The sequence below is a fragment of the Saccharomycodes ludwigii genome, chromosome III, assembly GCF_020623625.1.
Source record: "Saccharomycodes ludwigii strain NBRC 1722 chromosome III, whole genome shotgun sequence".
Lineage (NCBI taxonomy): Eukaryota > Fungi > Ascomycota > Saccharomycetes > Saccharomycodales > Saccharomycodaceae > Saccharomycodes > Saccharomycodes ludwigii.
This window is the reverse complement of record NC_060202.1, coordinates 522,098-539,179: the sequence shown is the minus strand read 5'-3', so window position 1 is coordinate 539,179 and position 17,082 is coordinate 522,098. Positions and strand designations below refer to the sequence as shown.

Here is a 17,082-nt window from a genome sequence, read left to right as displayed (position 1 = left end):
CTCCTTAATTCAACTTTTTTTCACTAATGCAAATAGAATATTTTGAAAAAACAAATTATACTTTATTTTGACTAAAAATATAAACATATGTGTATACCGAAACTACACACTACTGAGAGATAAGAAATACCTTTAAAGGAAGCAGTATCTTCATGAATTTTATCTTCCCCCTCCCTCTCTTTCTATAAAAAAAATCCTTAAAAATATATAACTATAAGTAATATATAGGAATTTTTTTTTTTTTTTTTTTTTTTTTTTTTTTAAATATATATACATATTACATATACATAATTCTCGCTTCAGTTATTAGCCACACCACCAGTAACAACTTTAGTTGCTACATTATCACCGGTTAATCTAACAGCAGCAGTATATTTTTGCAACTTAGTTAATAAACTGTCTCCCTGTTTGATTAAAGTATGATACTGAGCGTTTTTATTATCTGGTCTGTTAGTTTCTACAACCCCATTGACTCTATCAATAACGCAGCTCAATTGTTTATTAGGAATGAACTTACATAAGTCGTTGTCCAAAAACTCAACGGAAACTCCAAAAGATTGGGCCATGGACTTCAAAGATAATGTTTTATATGACTCTAATAGTTGTGCATATACCTTTCTTCTCATTTCCCTAATGAAATAATCCGCATGTTTGTTTAAATATTTACATGGTATTAAAACATTATCATAAGTTTCCAATAAAAAGGGGAAATAACTTTGGTAGTCAGAAGTATATAAGGAAATGGTTAATGATGATATGGATTGTAAAGCTGGTGTAGTGTTTAGCATAGATAAAATTTCTGGTGAGTTGATAATTTTGACATTTAAGTCAGTTCTATCTAGGGAAAAAAGGCCGGCAACAGATGCGTAGGTGGCAATGTTTTCATAAGAAGTTAGCTCTAATGAGGTGAAAGTGGCTAAAGAATCAACCAACAACTGAGAAGCCTCCTTAAAGTTTCTAGTCGCTAAGCAATGAATACCTTTGTAAGTTTTGTATCTATTTCTTCTTTCCCAGTCACCGCCTTTTTCAATTAATCCATTAACTTGTTCCAATTTGTTTTTAACAAAGTTTTGGTCATTATAGAAAAATCCTAATCTCGTTATCGTCAACATGATATCAATTTTGGCACCAGAACTGACGGCAACATCCATAGCTTTAGTTAAAACTTCAATTGCATTATCAAAATCACCAATCTGAGCATAATACTCGCCCAAATTAACCCAAGATTGGGCTCTTTCTAATTCACCCTCATCGTCCTCTTCTATTTTAGCTATAATTTTCCTCAACTCTTCAATCTTGTTTGCATTTTCTTCAAGCATTTTAGAATATAGTTTTTCATCCCATACCAATGCAGTCACCTTTTTCTCTTCTTTTAAATATTTATAATATGGTGCCATGGAATCTTTTTCAATCTTGGCGATTAAATCATTAGTGGTAGTGCTTGAAGTTGGTTCGTTTGATATTTCCAAAAGGAATGCCAATTCAGATACTTCATAATTTGGGACTCTTTTAACAACGGGTTCTGTAGCTCTTTTTTTTTTATTTTCCTTTTGATTAGACATCCTGTTTTATTTTATTTTTATTTTTTTTGTTTTTTGTTTTTTGTTTTTTGTTTTTGTTTTCTTCTGTATGTTGTAGTTCTTCCTTCTTTTTTGGGGATAAAAGAAATAAAATAGATTGTAGTGGTTTTAAGGTGGCAAAGGTTTAAAACAAAGCTGGCAGAAACTTTCAGTATTTTTTATTACTGAGAAAAAAAATAAAAAAAAATTGATTTCCATTCCAAGGAAAATTACAATTGGAAAAGTTGGAATAAAATTATATTTTAATAACCCTGCGCGGAATGAATCCCACACCAAAACTTACCCGAACAAACAGCAAACAAATCAATCTGTAAAAATTACATAATATCGTTAAAGCAATTGAGATTGAAAGAGGAAGAGTTAGATTTGTTATATACAAAAAAAAAAAAAAAGGTTGGTGCTCAAAGTATAGATATAAAACAACACAAATAATAGAGTTAACAATTAAATAAGCCATCTACACAAAATTCTTTTGACGGTCTTTAAACAAAAATTGTATTAACAGTGTTTGTAAGACGCTGACACCAACCATCAAAGACATCGTTAAAATGGACAGCCAAATAATTCTACTTTCAGTGGACTCAACAGTGGACATATTTCTCCATTCCCGAGCTCTTAAATAATTCATCAATTTGGTAATCTTGCCTAAATTTCTATCAATTTCTTCAACTGCATTATTGGCAATCATATCTTCCGGGTTTTCCTTTTCAGTATTCAAATAATCCATTGTTTTTTCCGGCTCTAAGGTAATTTCCACTTTTTTCAAAGCAGTACCATAACTATTACTGAAACAAAAAGTATACTGTCCTAAGCCAAACGACTTCAACAAGAAATCAGAATATTTTTTTTGATGCTCTGTAATGATTATGGATCCATCTGGAGCAGTTATTTCAAAATCAATTTCAAAATTCCCACCAGTTAAAACCTGATAACTAACCACCAAAGCGTCATCATCACTTAGCAAATCATGGTAAAAACATTCTTTTGTAAATGATGGCAAGGAAATAACCACTGGAGAGTAGGAACTACTACCTTCTGTGTTACCTAATACATGTGATAGTAATGTAGTTAAAAGTACAGAAATGAAAATGAGCACTTTGTTATTGTTATTATTATTATTATACATTGCAGTTTTCACGATAGTAAATTGCTCTCTAATTTTCTTTTAATTTTTAAAGTAAAGTGTATACAATCAATACTAAGTGATTATATATTGTGTATGTACCAATGCTTTTCGTAAACATGGCACCAACACCAGCAGGTGGAAAGAAAAAAAAATTAAACTAAATTATTATTACAATATTAAACTATGTGAGCAAGATCCACATATAGAAAAAGAAAGAAATGTGTGTGAGATCAAAAGAAAAAGAAGAAAAAAAAAAAATAAAAATTCAAAAACAAAAACAAAAACAAAAACAAAATAAATAAAGGAAAAAAAAAAAAAATTTTAATAATAACACGTAGCAAATTGACGTTACTTGTTAGTACAAATCTATCTACGGTATTTTCAGTGGCATAATCACAAATTAAGAAAGAAAGAAAGAAAAAAAATTTTTTTTACTAAAACAGCCCTAACTATAGGGCTTTCTGGATATTATTTGATTCACCTACCATTCATAAATTAATCTGTAATTTTTCAAAATTATACATCAAGATTAAAGTCATCGTATTTTGAAACAAACTGTACTTATACTTCCAACTCTCTTTATAGTTTAGTTCTTTCTGGCATTCATTTGGTAAAAAATTGCATATTTCAATTTGAATTCATTGGCTTCAAATCTACTAATATGTCAGTTTAATTAAACCCTTCATTCACTATAAAAGTAATTTGCTATAAAAATAAGATTGAAAATTACAATTTTCAACAACATTCATTTCTCCCTTAACGTTGAAAAACAATTGTCTTTGTAATTCAATTATCATCTTAGTGTTCAAATGTTGATCCTTCCTGCTAACTAACTTTTTTAACAACCTTTGACCCATTTGGAAATCATTTGAAGTCAATTGCATAAATTGGAAACCACCAAAATCACTAATTGTCTCATTTGCAGAATTCAGCCCATTGTCGCAAATTGTGCCAAATACACCAGTATATGAGGAAACAGATTGTCTTGGATTTAATATTTCTAACAAGTAAACACCTTTATACTCCACAACAGTTGTATTAGAAATGCTGGGAAACAACTGTAAATATTTATCAATAATATTTATTCCATATGGATCACAATCACCAAAAAAATTAATTGTTATTATCTTGCCATTATTGTTACCACCAGAAAAATAGTTATATAGTTTTTCTACCATCTTCTTTGTGGCCAAATCAGGATAACCCTTGCCAGTAATAAAAATCCATTCCTGATTACTATTCGCGACACAATTGTTACTAACAAAATAGTTGAAAATTGCGTCCTTTTCAAAAACAACTATGCCTCTCAACTTTTTTGAATAATGCTTCTCATCAACCCTTAATGATATTCCAATATCATCATCAATCACACAATATGGGATCAATTGTGTCTTGCCACAAGAAATAGTTGTGCTAGTTTTGTTACTATTATTATGTAAGATTAAATCCCATGTTGGTGAATATACAAGACCCTTTGGCGAAGCTATAATTCCTAATTTGTACTTATTTTGTAATTTTAAGCTGTATGCAATTACATCTAACCATCTATTTACGTTTTTTTGATTTTTATTGTATAGCTTAACGTTCTGGTAATAAATATCTCTAACAGTCATATATTTCAACGGTATAATATTACCATCACTAGATAATAGATTGTTTTCTATAGTGTTTAATAAGGATAAAACCATAAAAAACCCATTGACCTTCGTCCTATTTAAATGTGTAGTATTCGGGTATTGTAAAACAGTGATAGGAGAATCATTAAATTCATTTTTATTTTTATTGTTGTCACATTTTTCAAGGGAATCATCTTCTAAGACTATTTTTGTCGTCTGTTTCCCCTTTCTTCTCTTTTTATCGTTCCTATAGTAAGAAGATCTTAAATTATCAGGTATATTTAAATATAATTCTATTATTTCACCAGAGTCTATGCCGTTGCTAATAGAAGCAATTATTTGGTTTATATTATCCTTTAAATTAATTTGTGTTGGCGAATGTAAATGAAGTACCCTACTCTTATTGGTGCTACCATTTCCATAATAAGTATCAAAAAGTTTTACTAATAAAGATCTGTTTTGACGCAAACCATTATTTTCAATACTAGGTATTTTGTCAATTAATTGATTTAAACTGACATTCATAATAATTTTTTTTTTATTATTTTTTATTTGTTTATTTATTTTACTTTACCTTATTTTTTTTTTTTTTTTTTTTTTTTCATTTTTAGTGAATTTTAATTTTAAGAGTGATGTTGTTTGACATGTAAGAGAATATAAGGATAAATTAAAATACTTTTTAAAAATAAAAATTTTGGTTTATTCCATTTTTTTTTTTTTTTTGACAAGAAAAATAGCCGCCCAAACATCACCCAATATACACAAAAGTTTTTTGAATAAATTGACTGCATAAACATGTTACTATAATAGATTCAAACTTAACAACAATACAAGGCTAATGAAACATAGCAACAAAGATTCAGCTTTGACATTGATTTATAATTTTAGACTGTATATATAAAAAAAAAAAAAAAAAAAAAACAAAAGAGATTTATAAAAAAATTTCAGGTCAAGTTTTTCTTACCATACTTTTCCTCCAAATAAATTAGTCTACTAATGGTAGGATCGTTATCCATGAAACAGCCGTTCATAACCCTGTTACTCTTTCCGAACCCACTTCTACCTGCTAAAACACGTCTGTTATTAAAAATGACCACCGTATTGGATGGTGTCTTAATTCGGAATTGATTGTCAGGCTTATCAATAAAATCTTCAAAAGTCTCCAAACCCCGTAAGAAATCTTCAAATTCAAATCGTTGTGTTAATTTATTTTTATCTGTAACAACTGCATCGCCGTTCGTGCCTTTGTTCCAAATCCCAAATGTAAATGGTGCTTGGTTTAGTGGCGAATAATTGATTTCCTTAATAAGTTCATTGTATGAAGACAACAAAACATTATTATTATCAGATTCATGCTCTTGGATGAGTGGCTTAGATTGATAATATCTCCTGTCACCTTGTCTGAAACGGAAGTTAATCGGAACATTCGTCAAAGCTTGATATGCAGCTGTATCCAATTCACGAACGTATTTAGCAGCGTTAAATCCATCAACAAAATAATTTACACCTTCCAATTCATCACCAACATTTTTAATTGAATGTAACAAGTGCCAGCCAGGGGTATTTTCCAAATATGTTAGACTATTGTGTAAGGGTAACTTGCCCTCAGAAAATGCAATATTTGTATGTGTATTAGTGTCGGTGTTTGTTGCATCAAATTTAAAAACGTTGCCGTACACTGTTGGAACAACAAAACCACCAATTTTGTCAACTATGCTAACCAAAACGGAGTCATTATCAGGTGAATTGCTACTACTATTCACAGCTGGCACATTTTTGATAAACGCCAAACCATACTTATTCATGTTTAATAACGTCAAATATTGAACATAGTCATCGTTCATAAACTTTTCATAATCCACGGTCAACCCGTCATCAGTAGTCATCTGTTGCTGCAATTTTGTAGAATCCCACAATATTTGTCTATGAGGGAATATTTTATTATCTTTTAATTTTGAGATTTCGGAAGAACCAGAATATTTGACAAAAAATCTATATGGATACATAAATTTATCTCCATCGTTCCATTCAATGTTAACAAACCCACCACACTCCGAAACTTGGATTCTCTTAGGCTGACAATGGAACCCAATGTTTTTCAATAGGCTCCCTGTATTAAACAACTTTTGTTTTGTCACCGGATTAACTGAATTAGGTGATTTTGAAGCATCTCTTAGAAAGATATTATTTAAACAAACCTTTAGTGGCTTGATATTTGTAGCAGAGCCTTTATTGGCACCATTTGTGCCGGGAATACTGGGTGGAAGAAATTCAACAGTTGTAAACCCGGAGTTGTTAGTGGAAACACTTAATATTTTACCCTTGGAGGAAATAGTATTATTGTAGCGTTTGTTAATCAGAGAATTTAATATTCTACTAGTGTTTTTACTAGTGGATTGAGTAATACTGCTTCTTAGCATTTTTCTTTTGTTAATTATCTTAGTATTCTTTGTTGTTTTTCTAACTTTTTTGTGATGAGATATTGATTAGTTAATTTTATAATTGGGGCGGTGGTTTAGAAAGGGAACCAGAAATAGAGGGAGAATTGGAAATTATTATATTTATGGAAAAACAAAAGTTATAATATATATATATATATATATATATATATCGTAATAGGAAACAGGCTTAGTCGTCGTATCAGTAATACCAAAAGTTTTTTTATTTTTTTTTATTTAAGCATGATCATTCTTTTTTTTTTTTTAGGTGGAAATAAAAATAGCGTAGTGTGTCTGTCATGCCGCCCACCCCTTCTTTCCTTTTTTAATCGGGAAAGGGGAACTTAGCCAGAAGCTTAGCGTATGTTAATCTCCGTTTAGAAATGAATGAATAACCAAATTGGGAAAAAAACATTTATTTTTTGATAATTAAAAAGCTTTAAAATCTTTTTTCCGCTGTGGGTAAATGGAACTACCACAGGCTACGTTTCATTTCCAGAATTACGGACAAAATATACCACGGACTATTATTTTCAAATCCAAAGTTTTCATCATAATTTATTTATTTATTTTTTTTTTTTTCCATTAACAATAATTATCAAACAAAAAAAAAAGAGGAACGTAGAAATAAAACTAAATGCATCGTTGATGATTTATGTTATTTCCTTACATCAATTTAAAAAAAAAAAAAAAAAAAAAAAGTATATATATAATTAACCAGAAATTTTAAAAGAGACAATGTATAAAAAACCAGCACCAAAATGTATGGTAACGACAATAAGGCATACTTTTGTAAACAAAAGATCATTTAGCATTACTCAACAACTTTATGGGGCTAGAGATGCCAATGATATTGACAAAACAACAAAAACATTAGACAAAGCATTAGGTTTTTCTCACGCTATTGAAAATACCACAAACTACGAAAATAAAAAGTTTGATGAGGATTTCGAAATATCTAATCCCAAGTTAAAATCCAATATAACAAACGTAACTTTAGATCAAAGTGTGGTAAAAATTACAACAATCAACAATCCTAATAGTGGTGTTTTTAAAGCCAATTCATCTTCAAAGGAAAAAGTTCATAATAAAACACTTTCACCGCCAAAAGATTTGAATAAGCTAAATCAATTTGTAATGAAATTAATGACACGTCATGAGAGAGTTAAGTACCAAGAGGAATTACAACACAAAAAAAAATTGGAAAAAGAAAGAGTGAAAAACACTTTCCATAACAGTAGCAACAAACATATTGTCTCTAATAATGGTAAACCTCACAGAGTTTGTTCCAATTTGCAACAGCAAACTTATTATATAGACCCGTATTTCGAACCACAGTCCATAACGGACACTAATTGCAATAACTCAAATGCCAACCACAAACCCCCACCAACTTTAAAGCATAACCTAGAAAAGGTTCTCTTCCAGCCAATGGTTATACATAGTTTAAAAGATGATAGAACCAAAAAATATAATTTCTCCCCTTTTATTGAAAAAGCAGTTAGTGTGGGATATTTCAACTATGATGCCATCAACAAATATACTGCTCCGTCAGAAGATTTAAAATTATTGGAAATTGCACGTGAAAATAACTTAAAATTTTATTCTTCAACTTCTTCAATGACCGGCATCTTATCACATTTACATTTTTTGATATCAAATTTTAAAAAAGTCAATTTGACTGAAATAACAAAGCATTTTAACAAAACATCCGCAAGGTTTACAAAAGGGGCACAACTACCTACAGCCGTAATACTGCAAAAAAAGAAACATGGTGTTAATGTTGGTCCATCTAAACTATCACCTTTCTATTCCATTACCGCAGAAAAATCTACCGATAAAGAGATGATTTTATCTCAATTGGGCCATGCTTTAGAAAAACAATTGACTACAGATGCCGGCACATTCAATAAATTTTATAACAAAAACTCAGATAGATATTGCCAAAGACAGCAACATGCTCAAACTACAATAGACAATGACAGTTTTCATTATATGAGAATCATGGACTTTGTAATTCGTTCCCAATTAGATTGTTATCATAAGAATCTACCGGGCACGGGTGTATTTGATTTAAAAACAAGGGCTGTTTGTGCTATAAGACATGATTTGTTATACGTTGAGCAACATAACAATACCACCGGTTATGAAATTTCTAAATTATACGGGAAATTTGAGTCTTTTGAAAGAGAATTTTATGATTTATGTAGAAGTACTTTATTAAAATATTCATTACAAGCTAGAATGGGCAACATGGATGGGATTTTTGTTGCGTATCATAATATTAAAAAGATTTTTGGTTTCCAATATTTACCGTTGGAAGAGATTGATCATATAATCCATGGGTATACCAATGAATTTTTTAATGATAAATTGGACATTAGGAAAAATTCTATAGTGGAAAAATGGGGCGAAATGGAGTATGTTAAAAACTATGATTATTCTAGTTTGCAGAAACCCATTTCTAATAAAATTGCTGATGCTGAGTTCAGGTTTTCGATGGCTATATTAAATAACGTTTTCTCAGCAATAATCAAATTATTTCCTCAGGTGGACAACATTAGAGTTTTGTTTAAATGTGAAATGCAAAAAAACACGTTACCCAATGGTGAAACTGTCATCAAACCAGCTTTAATTGTAATTGCTATTCCAATTACTGAAAAAGAAACTAAATTTTTACAGAGAAATGAATTGAGTAAAACAATGCTATTGAAGAATAAAGCTGGAGGGTTAAAATATATTGATCAATTAACTGCTTTCAATAAAAAAAGTTTTTCTGATCATATTGATGAAATCGTTGGGTTTAAAATAACTTGTAAGAGCTATTTGAACAGTTTGGACGGTGATAAAAATGAACATTTGAAAGATCCAAATGGGTATTATAAAGATTTTAGAACTTGGGAATACCCTAATTTTTTTGCTCCCGAGGATGTTAGCAAATGGGTTTTGAAAACTGAATATGACCGTGTTAGTAGTACCTTTTGGTTGGAAAAAAGATATTTTAAATTTTTAAATGAAAAATTGGATACTTTAAGACATTATTTTAGTAGTGAAAGTGAATCTTATGATGGAAATATAGATGATCAATCGTTTTCTTTTCCAATTAAAAATAACAATAGTAATAAGGATACTAATAAAATAATAGGTAAAGATAAAAACGAAGCTACCGATAGAGAAAATATTATTGCAAAAAAAAAAGACATTTCTGGGCATATTACTAAATTTAGAAACACTTTAAGAGCATATTCGAACAAAAATAAACCAACCATACCTATGGACAATGCAACTAAAAACGGGGAAGAACAACACAAAAAAAACAAATAACTGAAATGGTGATCTTAATGCATTATATATATATATATATATATATATAGAAATGTATAAATATAAAGTTTAAATTAAAAGAAAGGAAAATAATTAAAAAAAAAAAAAAAAAAAAAGTTTATTATACATTTTTATTTTTTTTTTTTTTTTTTTTTTTTTTTAGAAGATAATATTTTTGTAATCATTTTATCATTAAGTGCTGGAATTACCTAGATTTTCCTGGCTACTATTATTATCTGTTATATCAAATTCAGACATCTCGATATCTAATGAATCATCATTCTGCCCCGATTTATTTACATCCTTGGGTGAAATATAGTAATATTTATAATAGATATATTGGCCACCAATATAAATATCTAAAAACATTTGAAAAGTACCAAACACAACAAAAATAATAGAAATATTATTTGCACCAAATATTAGGTAACTTAACTTTAAAATATCTCCACACAGCCAACTAACTAACAAGATTAGTTTAAAACCTTGAATGGATTTTAGTTTATTTAAAATTGCAATTTGTGGCAATGGTAAAGTGGACTCAATAAATAATCCCAAAGAACCAATAAAGGAGCCAATCCATTGGGCCAAACTTTCCCAATCCATAATTTTAGAAATGAAAAATGTAAACAAAACTTGTAAAGTGGTGAAAATTACTAGGAACTTCCAAAATTTAAAAGTATCCGACCACTGCCAAAATTGGTAAACTCTTTTATAACTTGGATCGAAAAATTTCAAAAATTTATAAAGTAATACTAAAAACAACTTATAACCAAATTTCAATAAATTCTTCCAACTTAAACTTCTTAATAAAGCCTTATACTCATGGAAATTAAAAGGGTTTGCAGGGAAATATTCTAACCAAACATCATGCAATAATTCTGTTATTGGTTCAACGTCTTGTAAGTTTTCGTAAACGTATTCATCTGGTCTAAACTGTAGGCTTGTGTGCAATAATATTATTTGAATGAACACCATAACTAGAGCTTGGCGTAATAAAGTTGTTTCATAAGGTGTAATCAAATAGTACGATATCCTTAAAATGCTGGCAATCAACATTGTAGCACAAATATCAATAGAAAATCCAAGGGCAGTCTTGCATTTCCTTATGCTTAATACAGTGGTACCATATGAAATCAAAGGAGTGAATGAAATCATATTATTTATGATAAATTGCATTGAAAACCATTCGGGGATATAAAACTGGTCGACTTTAGGTAAGTACTGTTCATATCCACCTAGTATCGAAGTAAGTGGTGATTCATCTATATGTTCCCCAGGTGTAGGAATAGGTTTTGATAACTCGGCAGTTGCCGTAACTATTGAGTCCATTATTAAATCAGTACCTTCATTATCGTTTAATAAAATATCGGACATTGCCTCGTGAAAGCGGACCCAAATAAATATATGTTAAATATGTTTGGATGATAAAGAATGTATGTGTATATAAATAGATAGTAAGCGAAAAAAATGAAAAAAAGTTAGAAACGGAAATTGTACAACGTCGAATAACAAATAGTTGTTATAATATAGTGATCCGATTAATTTTGTAAAGTTATCTAAAGCAGTTGCTTTGTTCAGGGTGTTGGTTGTGTGTACGATTTCGTGTACTACTACTATTACTATTATTACTGCTACTGATACAATTCCCACTAAAAGTATCGGCACCTTTTTCCTCTTTAGCTTTTAGATTACTCTTCCCGATACACAAAATCAAGTTTAAGTTTTATTTTATTTTAATATGTGTATATACATATATGTGTATGTTTACAAATTTTCTCTGTAAAAGATATGAGGCATAGGATAATTGAGTGAATAAATCTGAAAAAAAAAAAAAAAAAAATACATAAAATATTAATCCAAATTTAGGTACATTAAAAAAAGAAAAAGAGGAAAAAAAAAAGAAAAAAAAAAAAAAAAAGGAAATTTGTTACGGAAGTGTTACCCGGGACGAGATCTCGTTAAATGTGGTTGAAAAAAAGAAAATTAGCGCCGCCTGGTTTCGATCCAGGGACATCAGGGTTATGAGCCCTGCGCGCTTCCACTGCGCCACGGCGCTAAACCGATGTGAGTGTTGCAAAGTATGAAGGTATTGTTCACAGTTTATACAGGATGTACATATAATATTAAAATGGGAAACTCGCTTAACGGACAACAAAGAAATGACAGAAAAGTGAAAAATAAATCATATATAAAAAGGTGGTTTATTTAAAAGGTTAGTTAGTAATTTAAAACATATAGACAAGTAACAAAGTATCAACTTGGTTTACTAACTCTTTTTCTAACATATATCCTCTCCCTATTATCACATTTTTTTTTAATCGTAATACAAAATGCTGCTGAACATATATTACAACTAAGAATTATAAACATCATAATTAAGCATGATTAGTAATAAATTGTTAGTCACTGATAATCAGAATTAACCACAAGATGAAAAATAAAAAATAAGAATGGTTTGATAACTAGACTTCTAGTTTGTTACGAATCCTTTAGAGTCTTTTTAAAACTAGAATTTGCCTTATATATTATTTGCGTCAACATTATTATATCTCAATTAGGGAATTCTAGTTTTCCTTTTTTTTTTTCTTTTCTTTTCTTTTTTTTTTTTTTTTAAATTATTTTCTTCTTTTTGATCCTTTAGAACTCTCTCATTCTTCAAATAAATACACCATATGCATTTGATTTCAAATTTGCCCCCCAAAAATACTTTTTAAACTTAAGTATTTGGGGTTTAAAGTGATCACTAAATCATTATGTAGGGCATGGTAGTTTAAAATTTATTCGGTCATGCATGTAGAATATTGGATCATAATTAATTATTTAAAAAGGAATTTGGTAATCAGAAATATTAAATTTTACGTTAACTAGTCTATTTATAAATTGGTTGCCATCTCAAAATATTTACATTAATAAAATAAAGAAAGTTAAAAATAAATAAAAACTTTGATGTCTGATCCAATAATTGAATATAAGCTGCCGTTATATTTACCAATATCAAATCTTGAAAAAAGATATAAATTATTTAAACTTCCTAATGGTCTTTTATGTTTTTTAATATCTGATCCAACAGAAAAAATAGCTTCATGCTCATTGACTGTAGCTACAGGTGCATTTAATGACCCAGAAAACATGCTTGGTTTAGCTCATTTGTGCGAACATATGCTGTTAGCTGGTGGTTCTAAAGAATATACTGATCCGCAAATATTCCATGAGGAAATTGGTAAAAATAACGGTTCATTCAACGCATACACCACGGGTGAACAGACAACTTTTTATTTTGAAATACCCAATACTAATATAATGACCAGTAATGCACAAACCGCGGATAAAATTGGCAAGAGCATACTTACTAATTATAGCATTGGTAAAAAAGAAGGAGATAGCGTTTTGCCCTTTGAAAAATTGCTTCGGATATTTGTTAGTTTTTTCAAAGCACCTTTATTTAAACGTAATTTGATTGATAGAGAAATATTCACAGTCAATAGCGAGCATGATGGGAATAAGACATCTACTATGAAAATCTTGTATCATGCTACTAGACTATTAAGCAATAAGAGGCATCCATTTCATAGATTTTCCACCGGCAATTTAAAAACGCTAAGCATCATTCCAAGATTGGAGAAAATAGATGTACAAAAGCGTTTGAAAAAATATTTTTTAGATAATTTTACTGTAAACAACAATATGACAATGTGCTTAAAGGGTTTTGATTCATTGAATTTACTAACTAAATATGCTATCAAACATTTTTCTGATTTGGGTTCGGCAAATGTTGCGAATAATAATGATAGAGCTACTAAACAAACTAATGAGTCCAATTTTGTAAATTTTAATATTTTAAATAACAAATGGCATCCTAAAATTGGAGCACTCCCTTGCTTTAGTAATACTGAATGGAATAACGGGATCCTTGTAAACATGAAACAGCAGCAGCAACAATACATTTTAAGAATTCTTTATCCAATTTTCACTAAAAACTTAAAATGTACACATCTAGAAATTTCGATTTTTACTAAAATGTGGTGTGAATTATTTTCTGAGAAAAGTGAAGGCTCGCTATTTGAAAATTTCCATAATTTAGGCCTGCTTACTGATTTGGTTGCCTATACTTCAAATTTCAGCATTGAAAACGACGGATTAATTTTGCAATTAACACTGACTAAATCGGGTTGGGAGAAAGTGACAGAGATAGTTTTTGAAATACAAAATAAATTTCTACCAATGATACTGCTAGAAACTGACAAACTGGCTAAATATTTAAGTGATTTGAACGTTACCGATCTTTTAAAATTTATATACCAAGACACGTCAAAATCATCAGATGAATTGTGTCCCTACATAAGTGATGATATTTTACAAGGTAACTTTGACGTAATTGATCCAAAATGTTTATTGAAGGAAACGCCATTTATTATATCCTTAGACAATGAATTTTGTCACAATGGAAAAGGGTATGAATTTTGGGTTCAAAAGGCAGCCCAATTTCAAAATTTTCTGAATGAGGTGATGGATCCTTTCAAAATGCGAATTATCTTAATGGGTGATATGAAAACATTAGATATTAATGGCACTTGCAACACAGCAATTATTATAAATAAGGATGATCTACAACTGGATCCTTATTTTGAATTTGAATATGTTATGTTGCATCATACTTTCCCCCCTCCACACAACCCTATTAAACGGGAACATGTTTTATCCAGTACTAGGATATATAACTTGCCAGCTGAAAATAATTTTTTACCCAAAGTTCCATTTCAAATGGATCTGATGAAAAGGGCATTCGATGCTTCAATGGCGCATTCCCAAAACTTTGAGATGGACTTAATATTGGCCAACTCAATGAATACTAACAAACCCAAATTGAAAAGAAAAGATGCAAAACATGAATATTGGATAAAAAATGAAGGCTTTCAAAAAGTATTTAAATCTAAAAGCATTATTTCCATCAGTCTAAAAAGTTTAAAGTTAAAACCATCACCATCAAATACTATGATGCTAGAAGTTTTGACTGAGCTTTTAGGAGCTATGCTTTCTCCAAAATTATACCCAGCTATCAAATTAGGTTACAGTTGTGAAATCACGCCCTCAAGCAGGGGAGATATTGCATTAGAAATAAGGGTATCTGGGTTTAATAAAAAATTGATATTTTTATTAGAACTTATCCTAAGTACGATATTTTTATTGTTTAAAGATGAGCGAATTTTGAAACAGAATAAAAAACTTTTCAGAAAGGCTAGAATTAACGTTAGATCAAAATATATGGAAGCTTCAAACGAAAATTGTTTGAGGCTATCAACAATGGGGGTTTATATTTTGTTAGAGAAATATATGTGGACACTGGAAGATAGAATTGATGCATTAGAGGAGGATATAAATATTGATAGTTTTCAGCAATTTTTAAAAAAATATTTAAACAATAAAGACATATACGTATTATTGGTTCATCAAGGTGACATTGAGGATGACGAGGATGAATCTATTAATTTGTTAATTGATAATATTTTTTGTTCCTACCCAAGCTCTTGGATGAAAAAAGAGAGCTGTTCTCATAGTATTTTCCCACCAGAAACAGTTTTATTAACACCTGGCACAAATTATGTTTTTGAAAAAACAAAAATATCAGAAGATCCAAACAATGCAATCACGTATTTTGTACAAACCGGGCCGCGAGATGATGAACTATTGTACACTTTGACCGTTTTTACTGATTTTTTGCTAAGTTTGACATTGGTACCCAGGTTAAGGTTTGAAAAGCAGTTGGGGTATGTTGTTGTAGGTGGTTTAATGGTTTTAACAAATAGTATTGGGATTCATATAAGTTGTATGTCTTCATATTCGGGTGAATGTTTGGAAGATTCTATTGAAGAGTATTTATTTGAATTGGAAATGCAGCTAAGCTCGGAAACTTTTACAAATGAGCACTTTAAAGAAAAATACATTGACGGATTTATTAAAATAGTGGGGAATTATTTGGAAAATGGTGTTTATAATAAAGAGGGGAAAGGTGGTTGTTGTGATTTGTTGATGAAAATAAAGCCCAGTTTTGAAATAAATACTGAAAATTGTTTACTTGGAAGTCAGTTGTCGAACAACAAGAAACTCTACGATACTATTACTTTAAAAAGATATAATTTTGATTTTTGGAATGAAAGTGAGCCGATAAACGTAAATTATTTAAAGAATTTAAATTTGGAAGAGTATTTAAGGTTTTACAGGGAGAAAATTTCTATATTTGGATATAAGACTAGGTGTAAGTTAGCAGTTGCGATAACTAGTGATATAAACAAAGAAGGGATCAAGAAAAAACAAATGTGTATTCAAGTGGAAACATTTTTGAAAATAAAGGGAATGAATATACCTCGCAATGATTTAGAAGAAATGGTGGATAAAAGTAACGGGAAACCAAGTTTGTTGTTGAAATATTTATATAAGTACTTTAAAAACAAAAATGAAAGAAAAAGATTAATGGCTGTTGTTTTAAAGGAAATGATGAGGATTTTAGGATGCAACTTTAAAATTGGTGTTTATAAAGATGGTGGTAATAAGACTGATGTGAGTAATATTCCAGATAGCTTTAAAAAAAAATAGTTGAAATGAAAAGTGGTCGTATTTATATTTACGATGAGGGGAATTATTTTAAATTGGAAAAGGATAATTTATTTGTATGATTTAAGATAAAAAGAAGTTAAAATGCGATTAAATATAATTTGTTGTCGCTGTCACCAAACGTTAGCGGACAGACAAATTAAATTAAAAAAATAACCGGAAGGCAATTACCCGATCCGAAGGAAGTGGATAGTGATTTTAGATGATAATAATAATAAATAGACTATCATAGCAATAATAAACAAATAACCGCTAACGTTAAGTGACAGAGTGATTTACAAACTTTACAAACTACAATATATATATATAATATTCACATCTTTCTTGTTTCTTTTAAACATCTTTTTAATTTTATTTTTCCCCTTTTCCCTTTTTTTTGTTTCCTT

At 29.7% G+C, this 17,082-nt stretch overlaps 7 protein-coding genes and 1 non-coding gene across 8 annotated transcripts; 2 read left to right on the top strand and 6 right to left on the bottom strand.

Moving 5' to 3' along the window:
• Positions 1–299: 299 nt before the first annotated feature.
• Positions 300–1,562, bottom strand: RPN7 (proteasome regulatory particle lid subunit RPN7; the record flags this gene model as incomplete). The annotated part of the gene is made up of 1 exon (XM_046077222.1): positions 300–1,562. The coding sequence occupies one exon, from the start codon at positions 1,560–1,562 to the stop codon at positions 300–302; it is 1,263 nt and encodes a 420-aa protein (XP_045934956.1).
• Positions 1,563–2,037: 475 nt separating this feature from the next.
• Positions 2,038–2,706, bottom strand: ERP4 (Erp4p; the record flags this gene model as incomplete). Its single annotated transcript, XM_046077221.1, has 1 exon — positions 2,038–2,706. The coding sequence occupies one exon, from the start codon at positions 2,704–2,706 to the stop codon at positions 2,038–2,040; it is 669 nt and encodes a 222-aa protein (XP_045934955.1).
• Positions 2,707–3,395: 689 nt separating this feature from the next.
• On the bottom strand, positions 3,396–4,847 carry SPO11 (DNA topoisomerase (ATP-hydrolyzing); the record flags this gene model as incomplete). The annotated part of the gene is made up of 1 exon (XM_046077220.1): positions 3,396–4,847. The coding sequence occupies one exon, from the start codon at positions 4,845–4,847 to the stop codon at positions 3,396–3,398; it is 1,452 nt and encodes a 483-aa protein (XP_045934954.1).
• A 419-nt stretch (positions 4,848–5,266) lies between these two features.
• On the bottom strand, positions 5,267–6,742 carry AIM17 (Aim17p; the record flags this gene model as incomplete). The annotated part of the gene is made up of 1 exon (XM_046077219.1): positions 5,267–6,742. One exon carries the CDS (start codon positions 6,740–6,742, stop codon positions 5,267–5,269), a length of 1,476 nt encoding a protein of 491 aa, XP_045934953.1.
• Positions 6,743–7,498: 756 nt separating this feature from the next.
• On the top strand, positions 7,499–10,084 carry PET127 (Pet127p; the record flags this gene model as incomplete). The annotated part of the gene is made up of 1 exon (XM_046077218.1): positions 7,499–10,084. The coding sequence occupies one exon, from the start codon at positions 7,499–7,501 to the stop codon at positions 10,082–10,084; it is 2,586 nt and encodes an 861-aa protein (XP_045934952.1).
• A 192-nt stretch (positions 10,085–10,276) lies between these two features.
• Positions 10,277–11,461, bottom strand: ANY1 (Any1p; the record flags this gene model as incomplete). Its single annotated transcript, XM_046077217.1, has 1 exon — positions 10,277–11,461. The coding sequence occupies one exon, from the start codon at positions 11,459–11,461 to the stop codon at positions 10,277–10,279; it is 1,185 nt and encodes a 394-aa protein (XP_045934951.1).
• Positions 11,462–12,071: 610 nt separating this feature from the next.
• Positions 12,072–12,143, bottom strand: SCDLUD_002484. The gene has a single exon. It is a non-coding gene; the product is annotated as a tRNA-Met (tRNA).
• An 890-nt stretch (positions 12,144–13,033) lies between these two features.
• Positions 13,034–16,678, top strand: SCDLUD_002483 (uncharacterized protein; the record flags this gene model as incomplete). Its single annotated transcript, XM_046081566.1, has 1 exon — positions 13,034–16,678. One exon carries the CDS (start codon positions 13,034–13,036, stop codon positions 16,676–16,678), a length of 3,645 nt encoding a protein of 1,214 aa, XP_045934950.1.
• Positions 16,679–17,082: the final 404 nt, after the last annotated feature.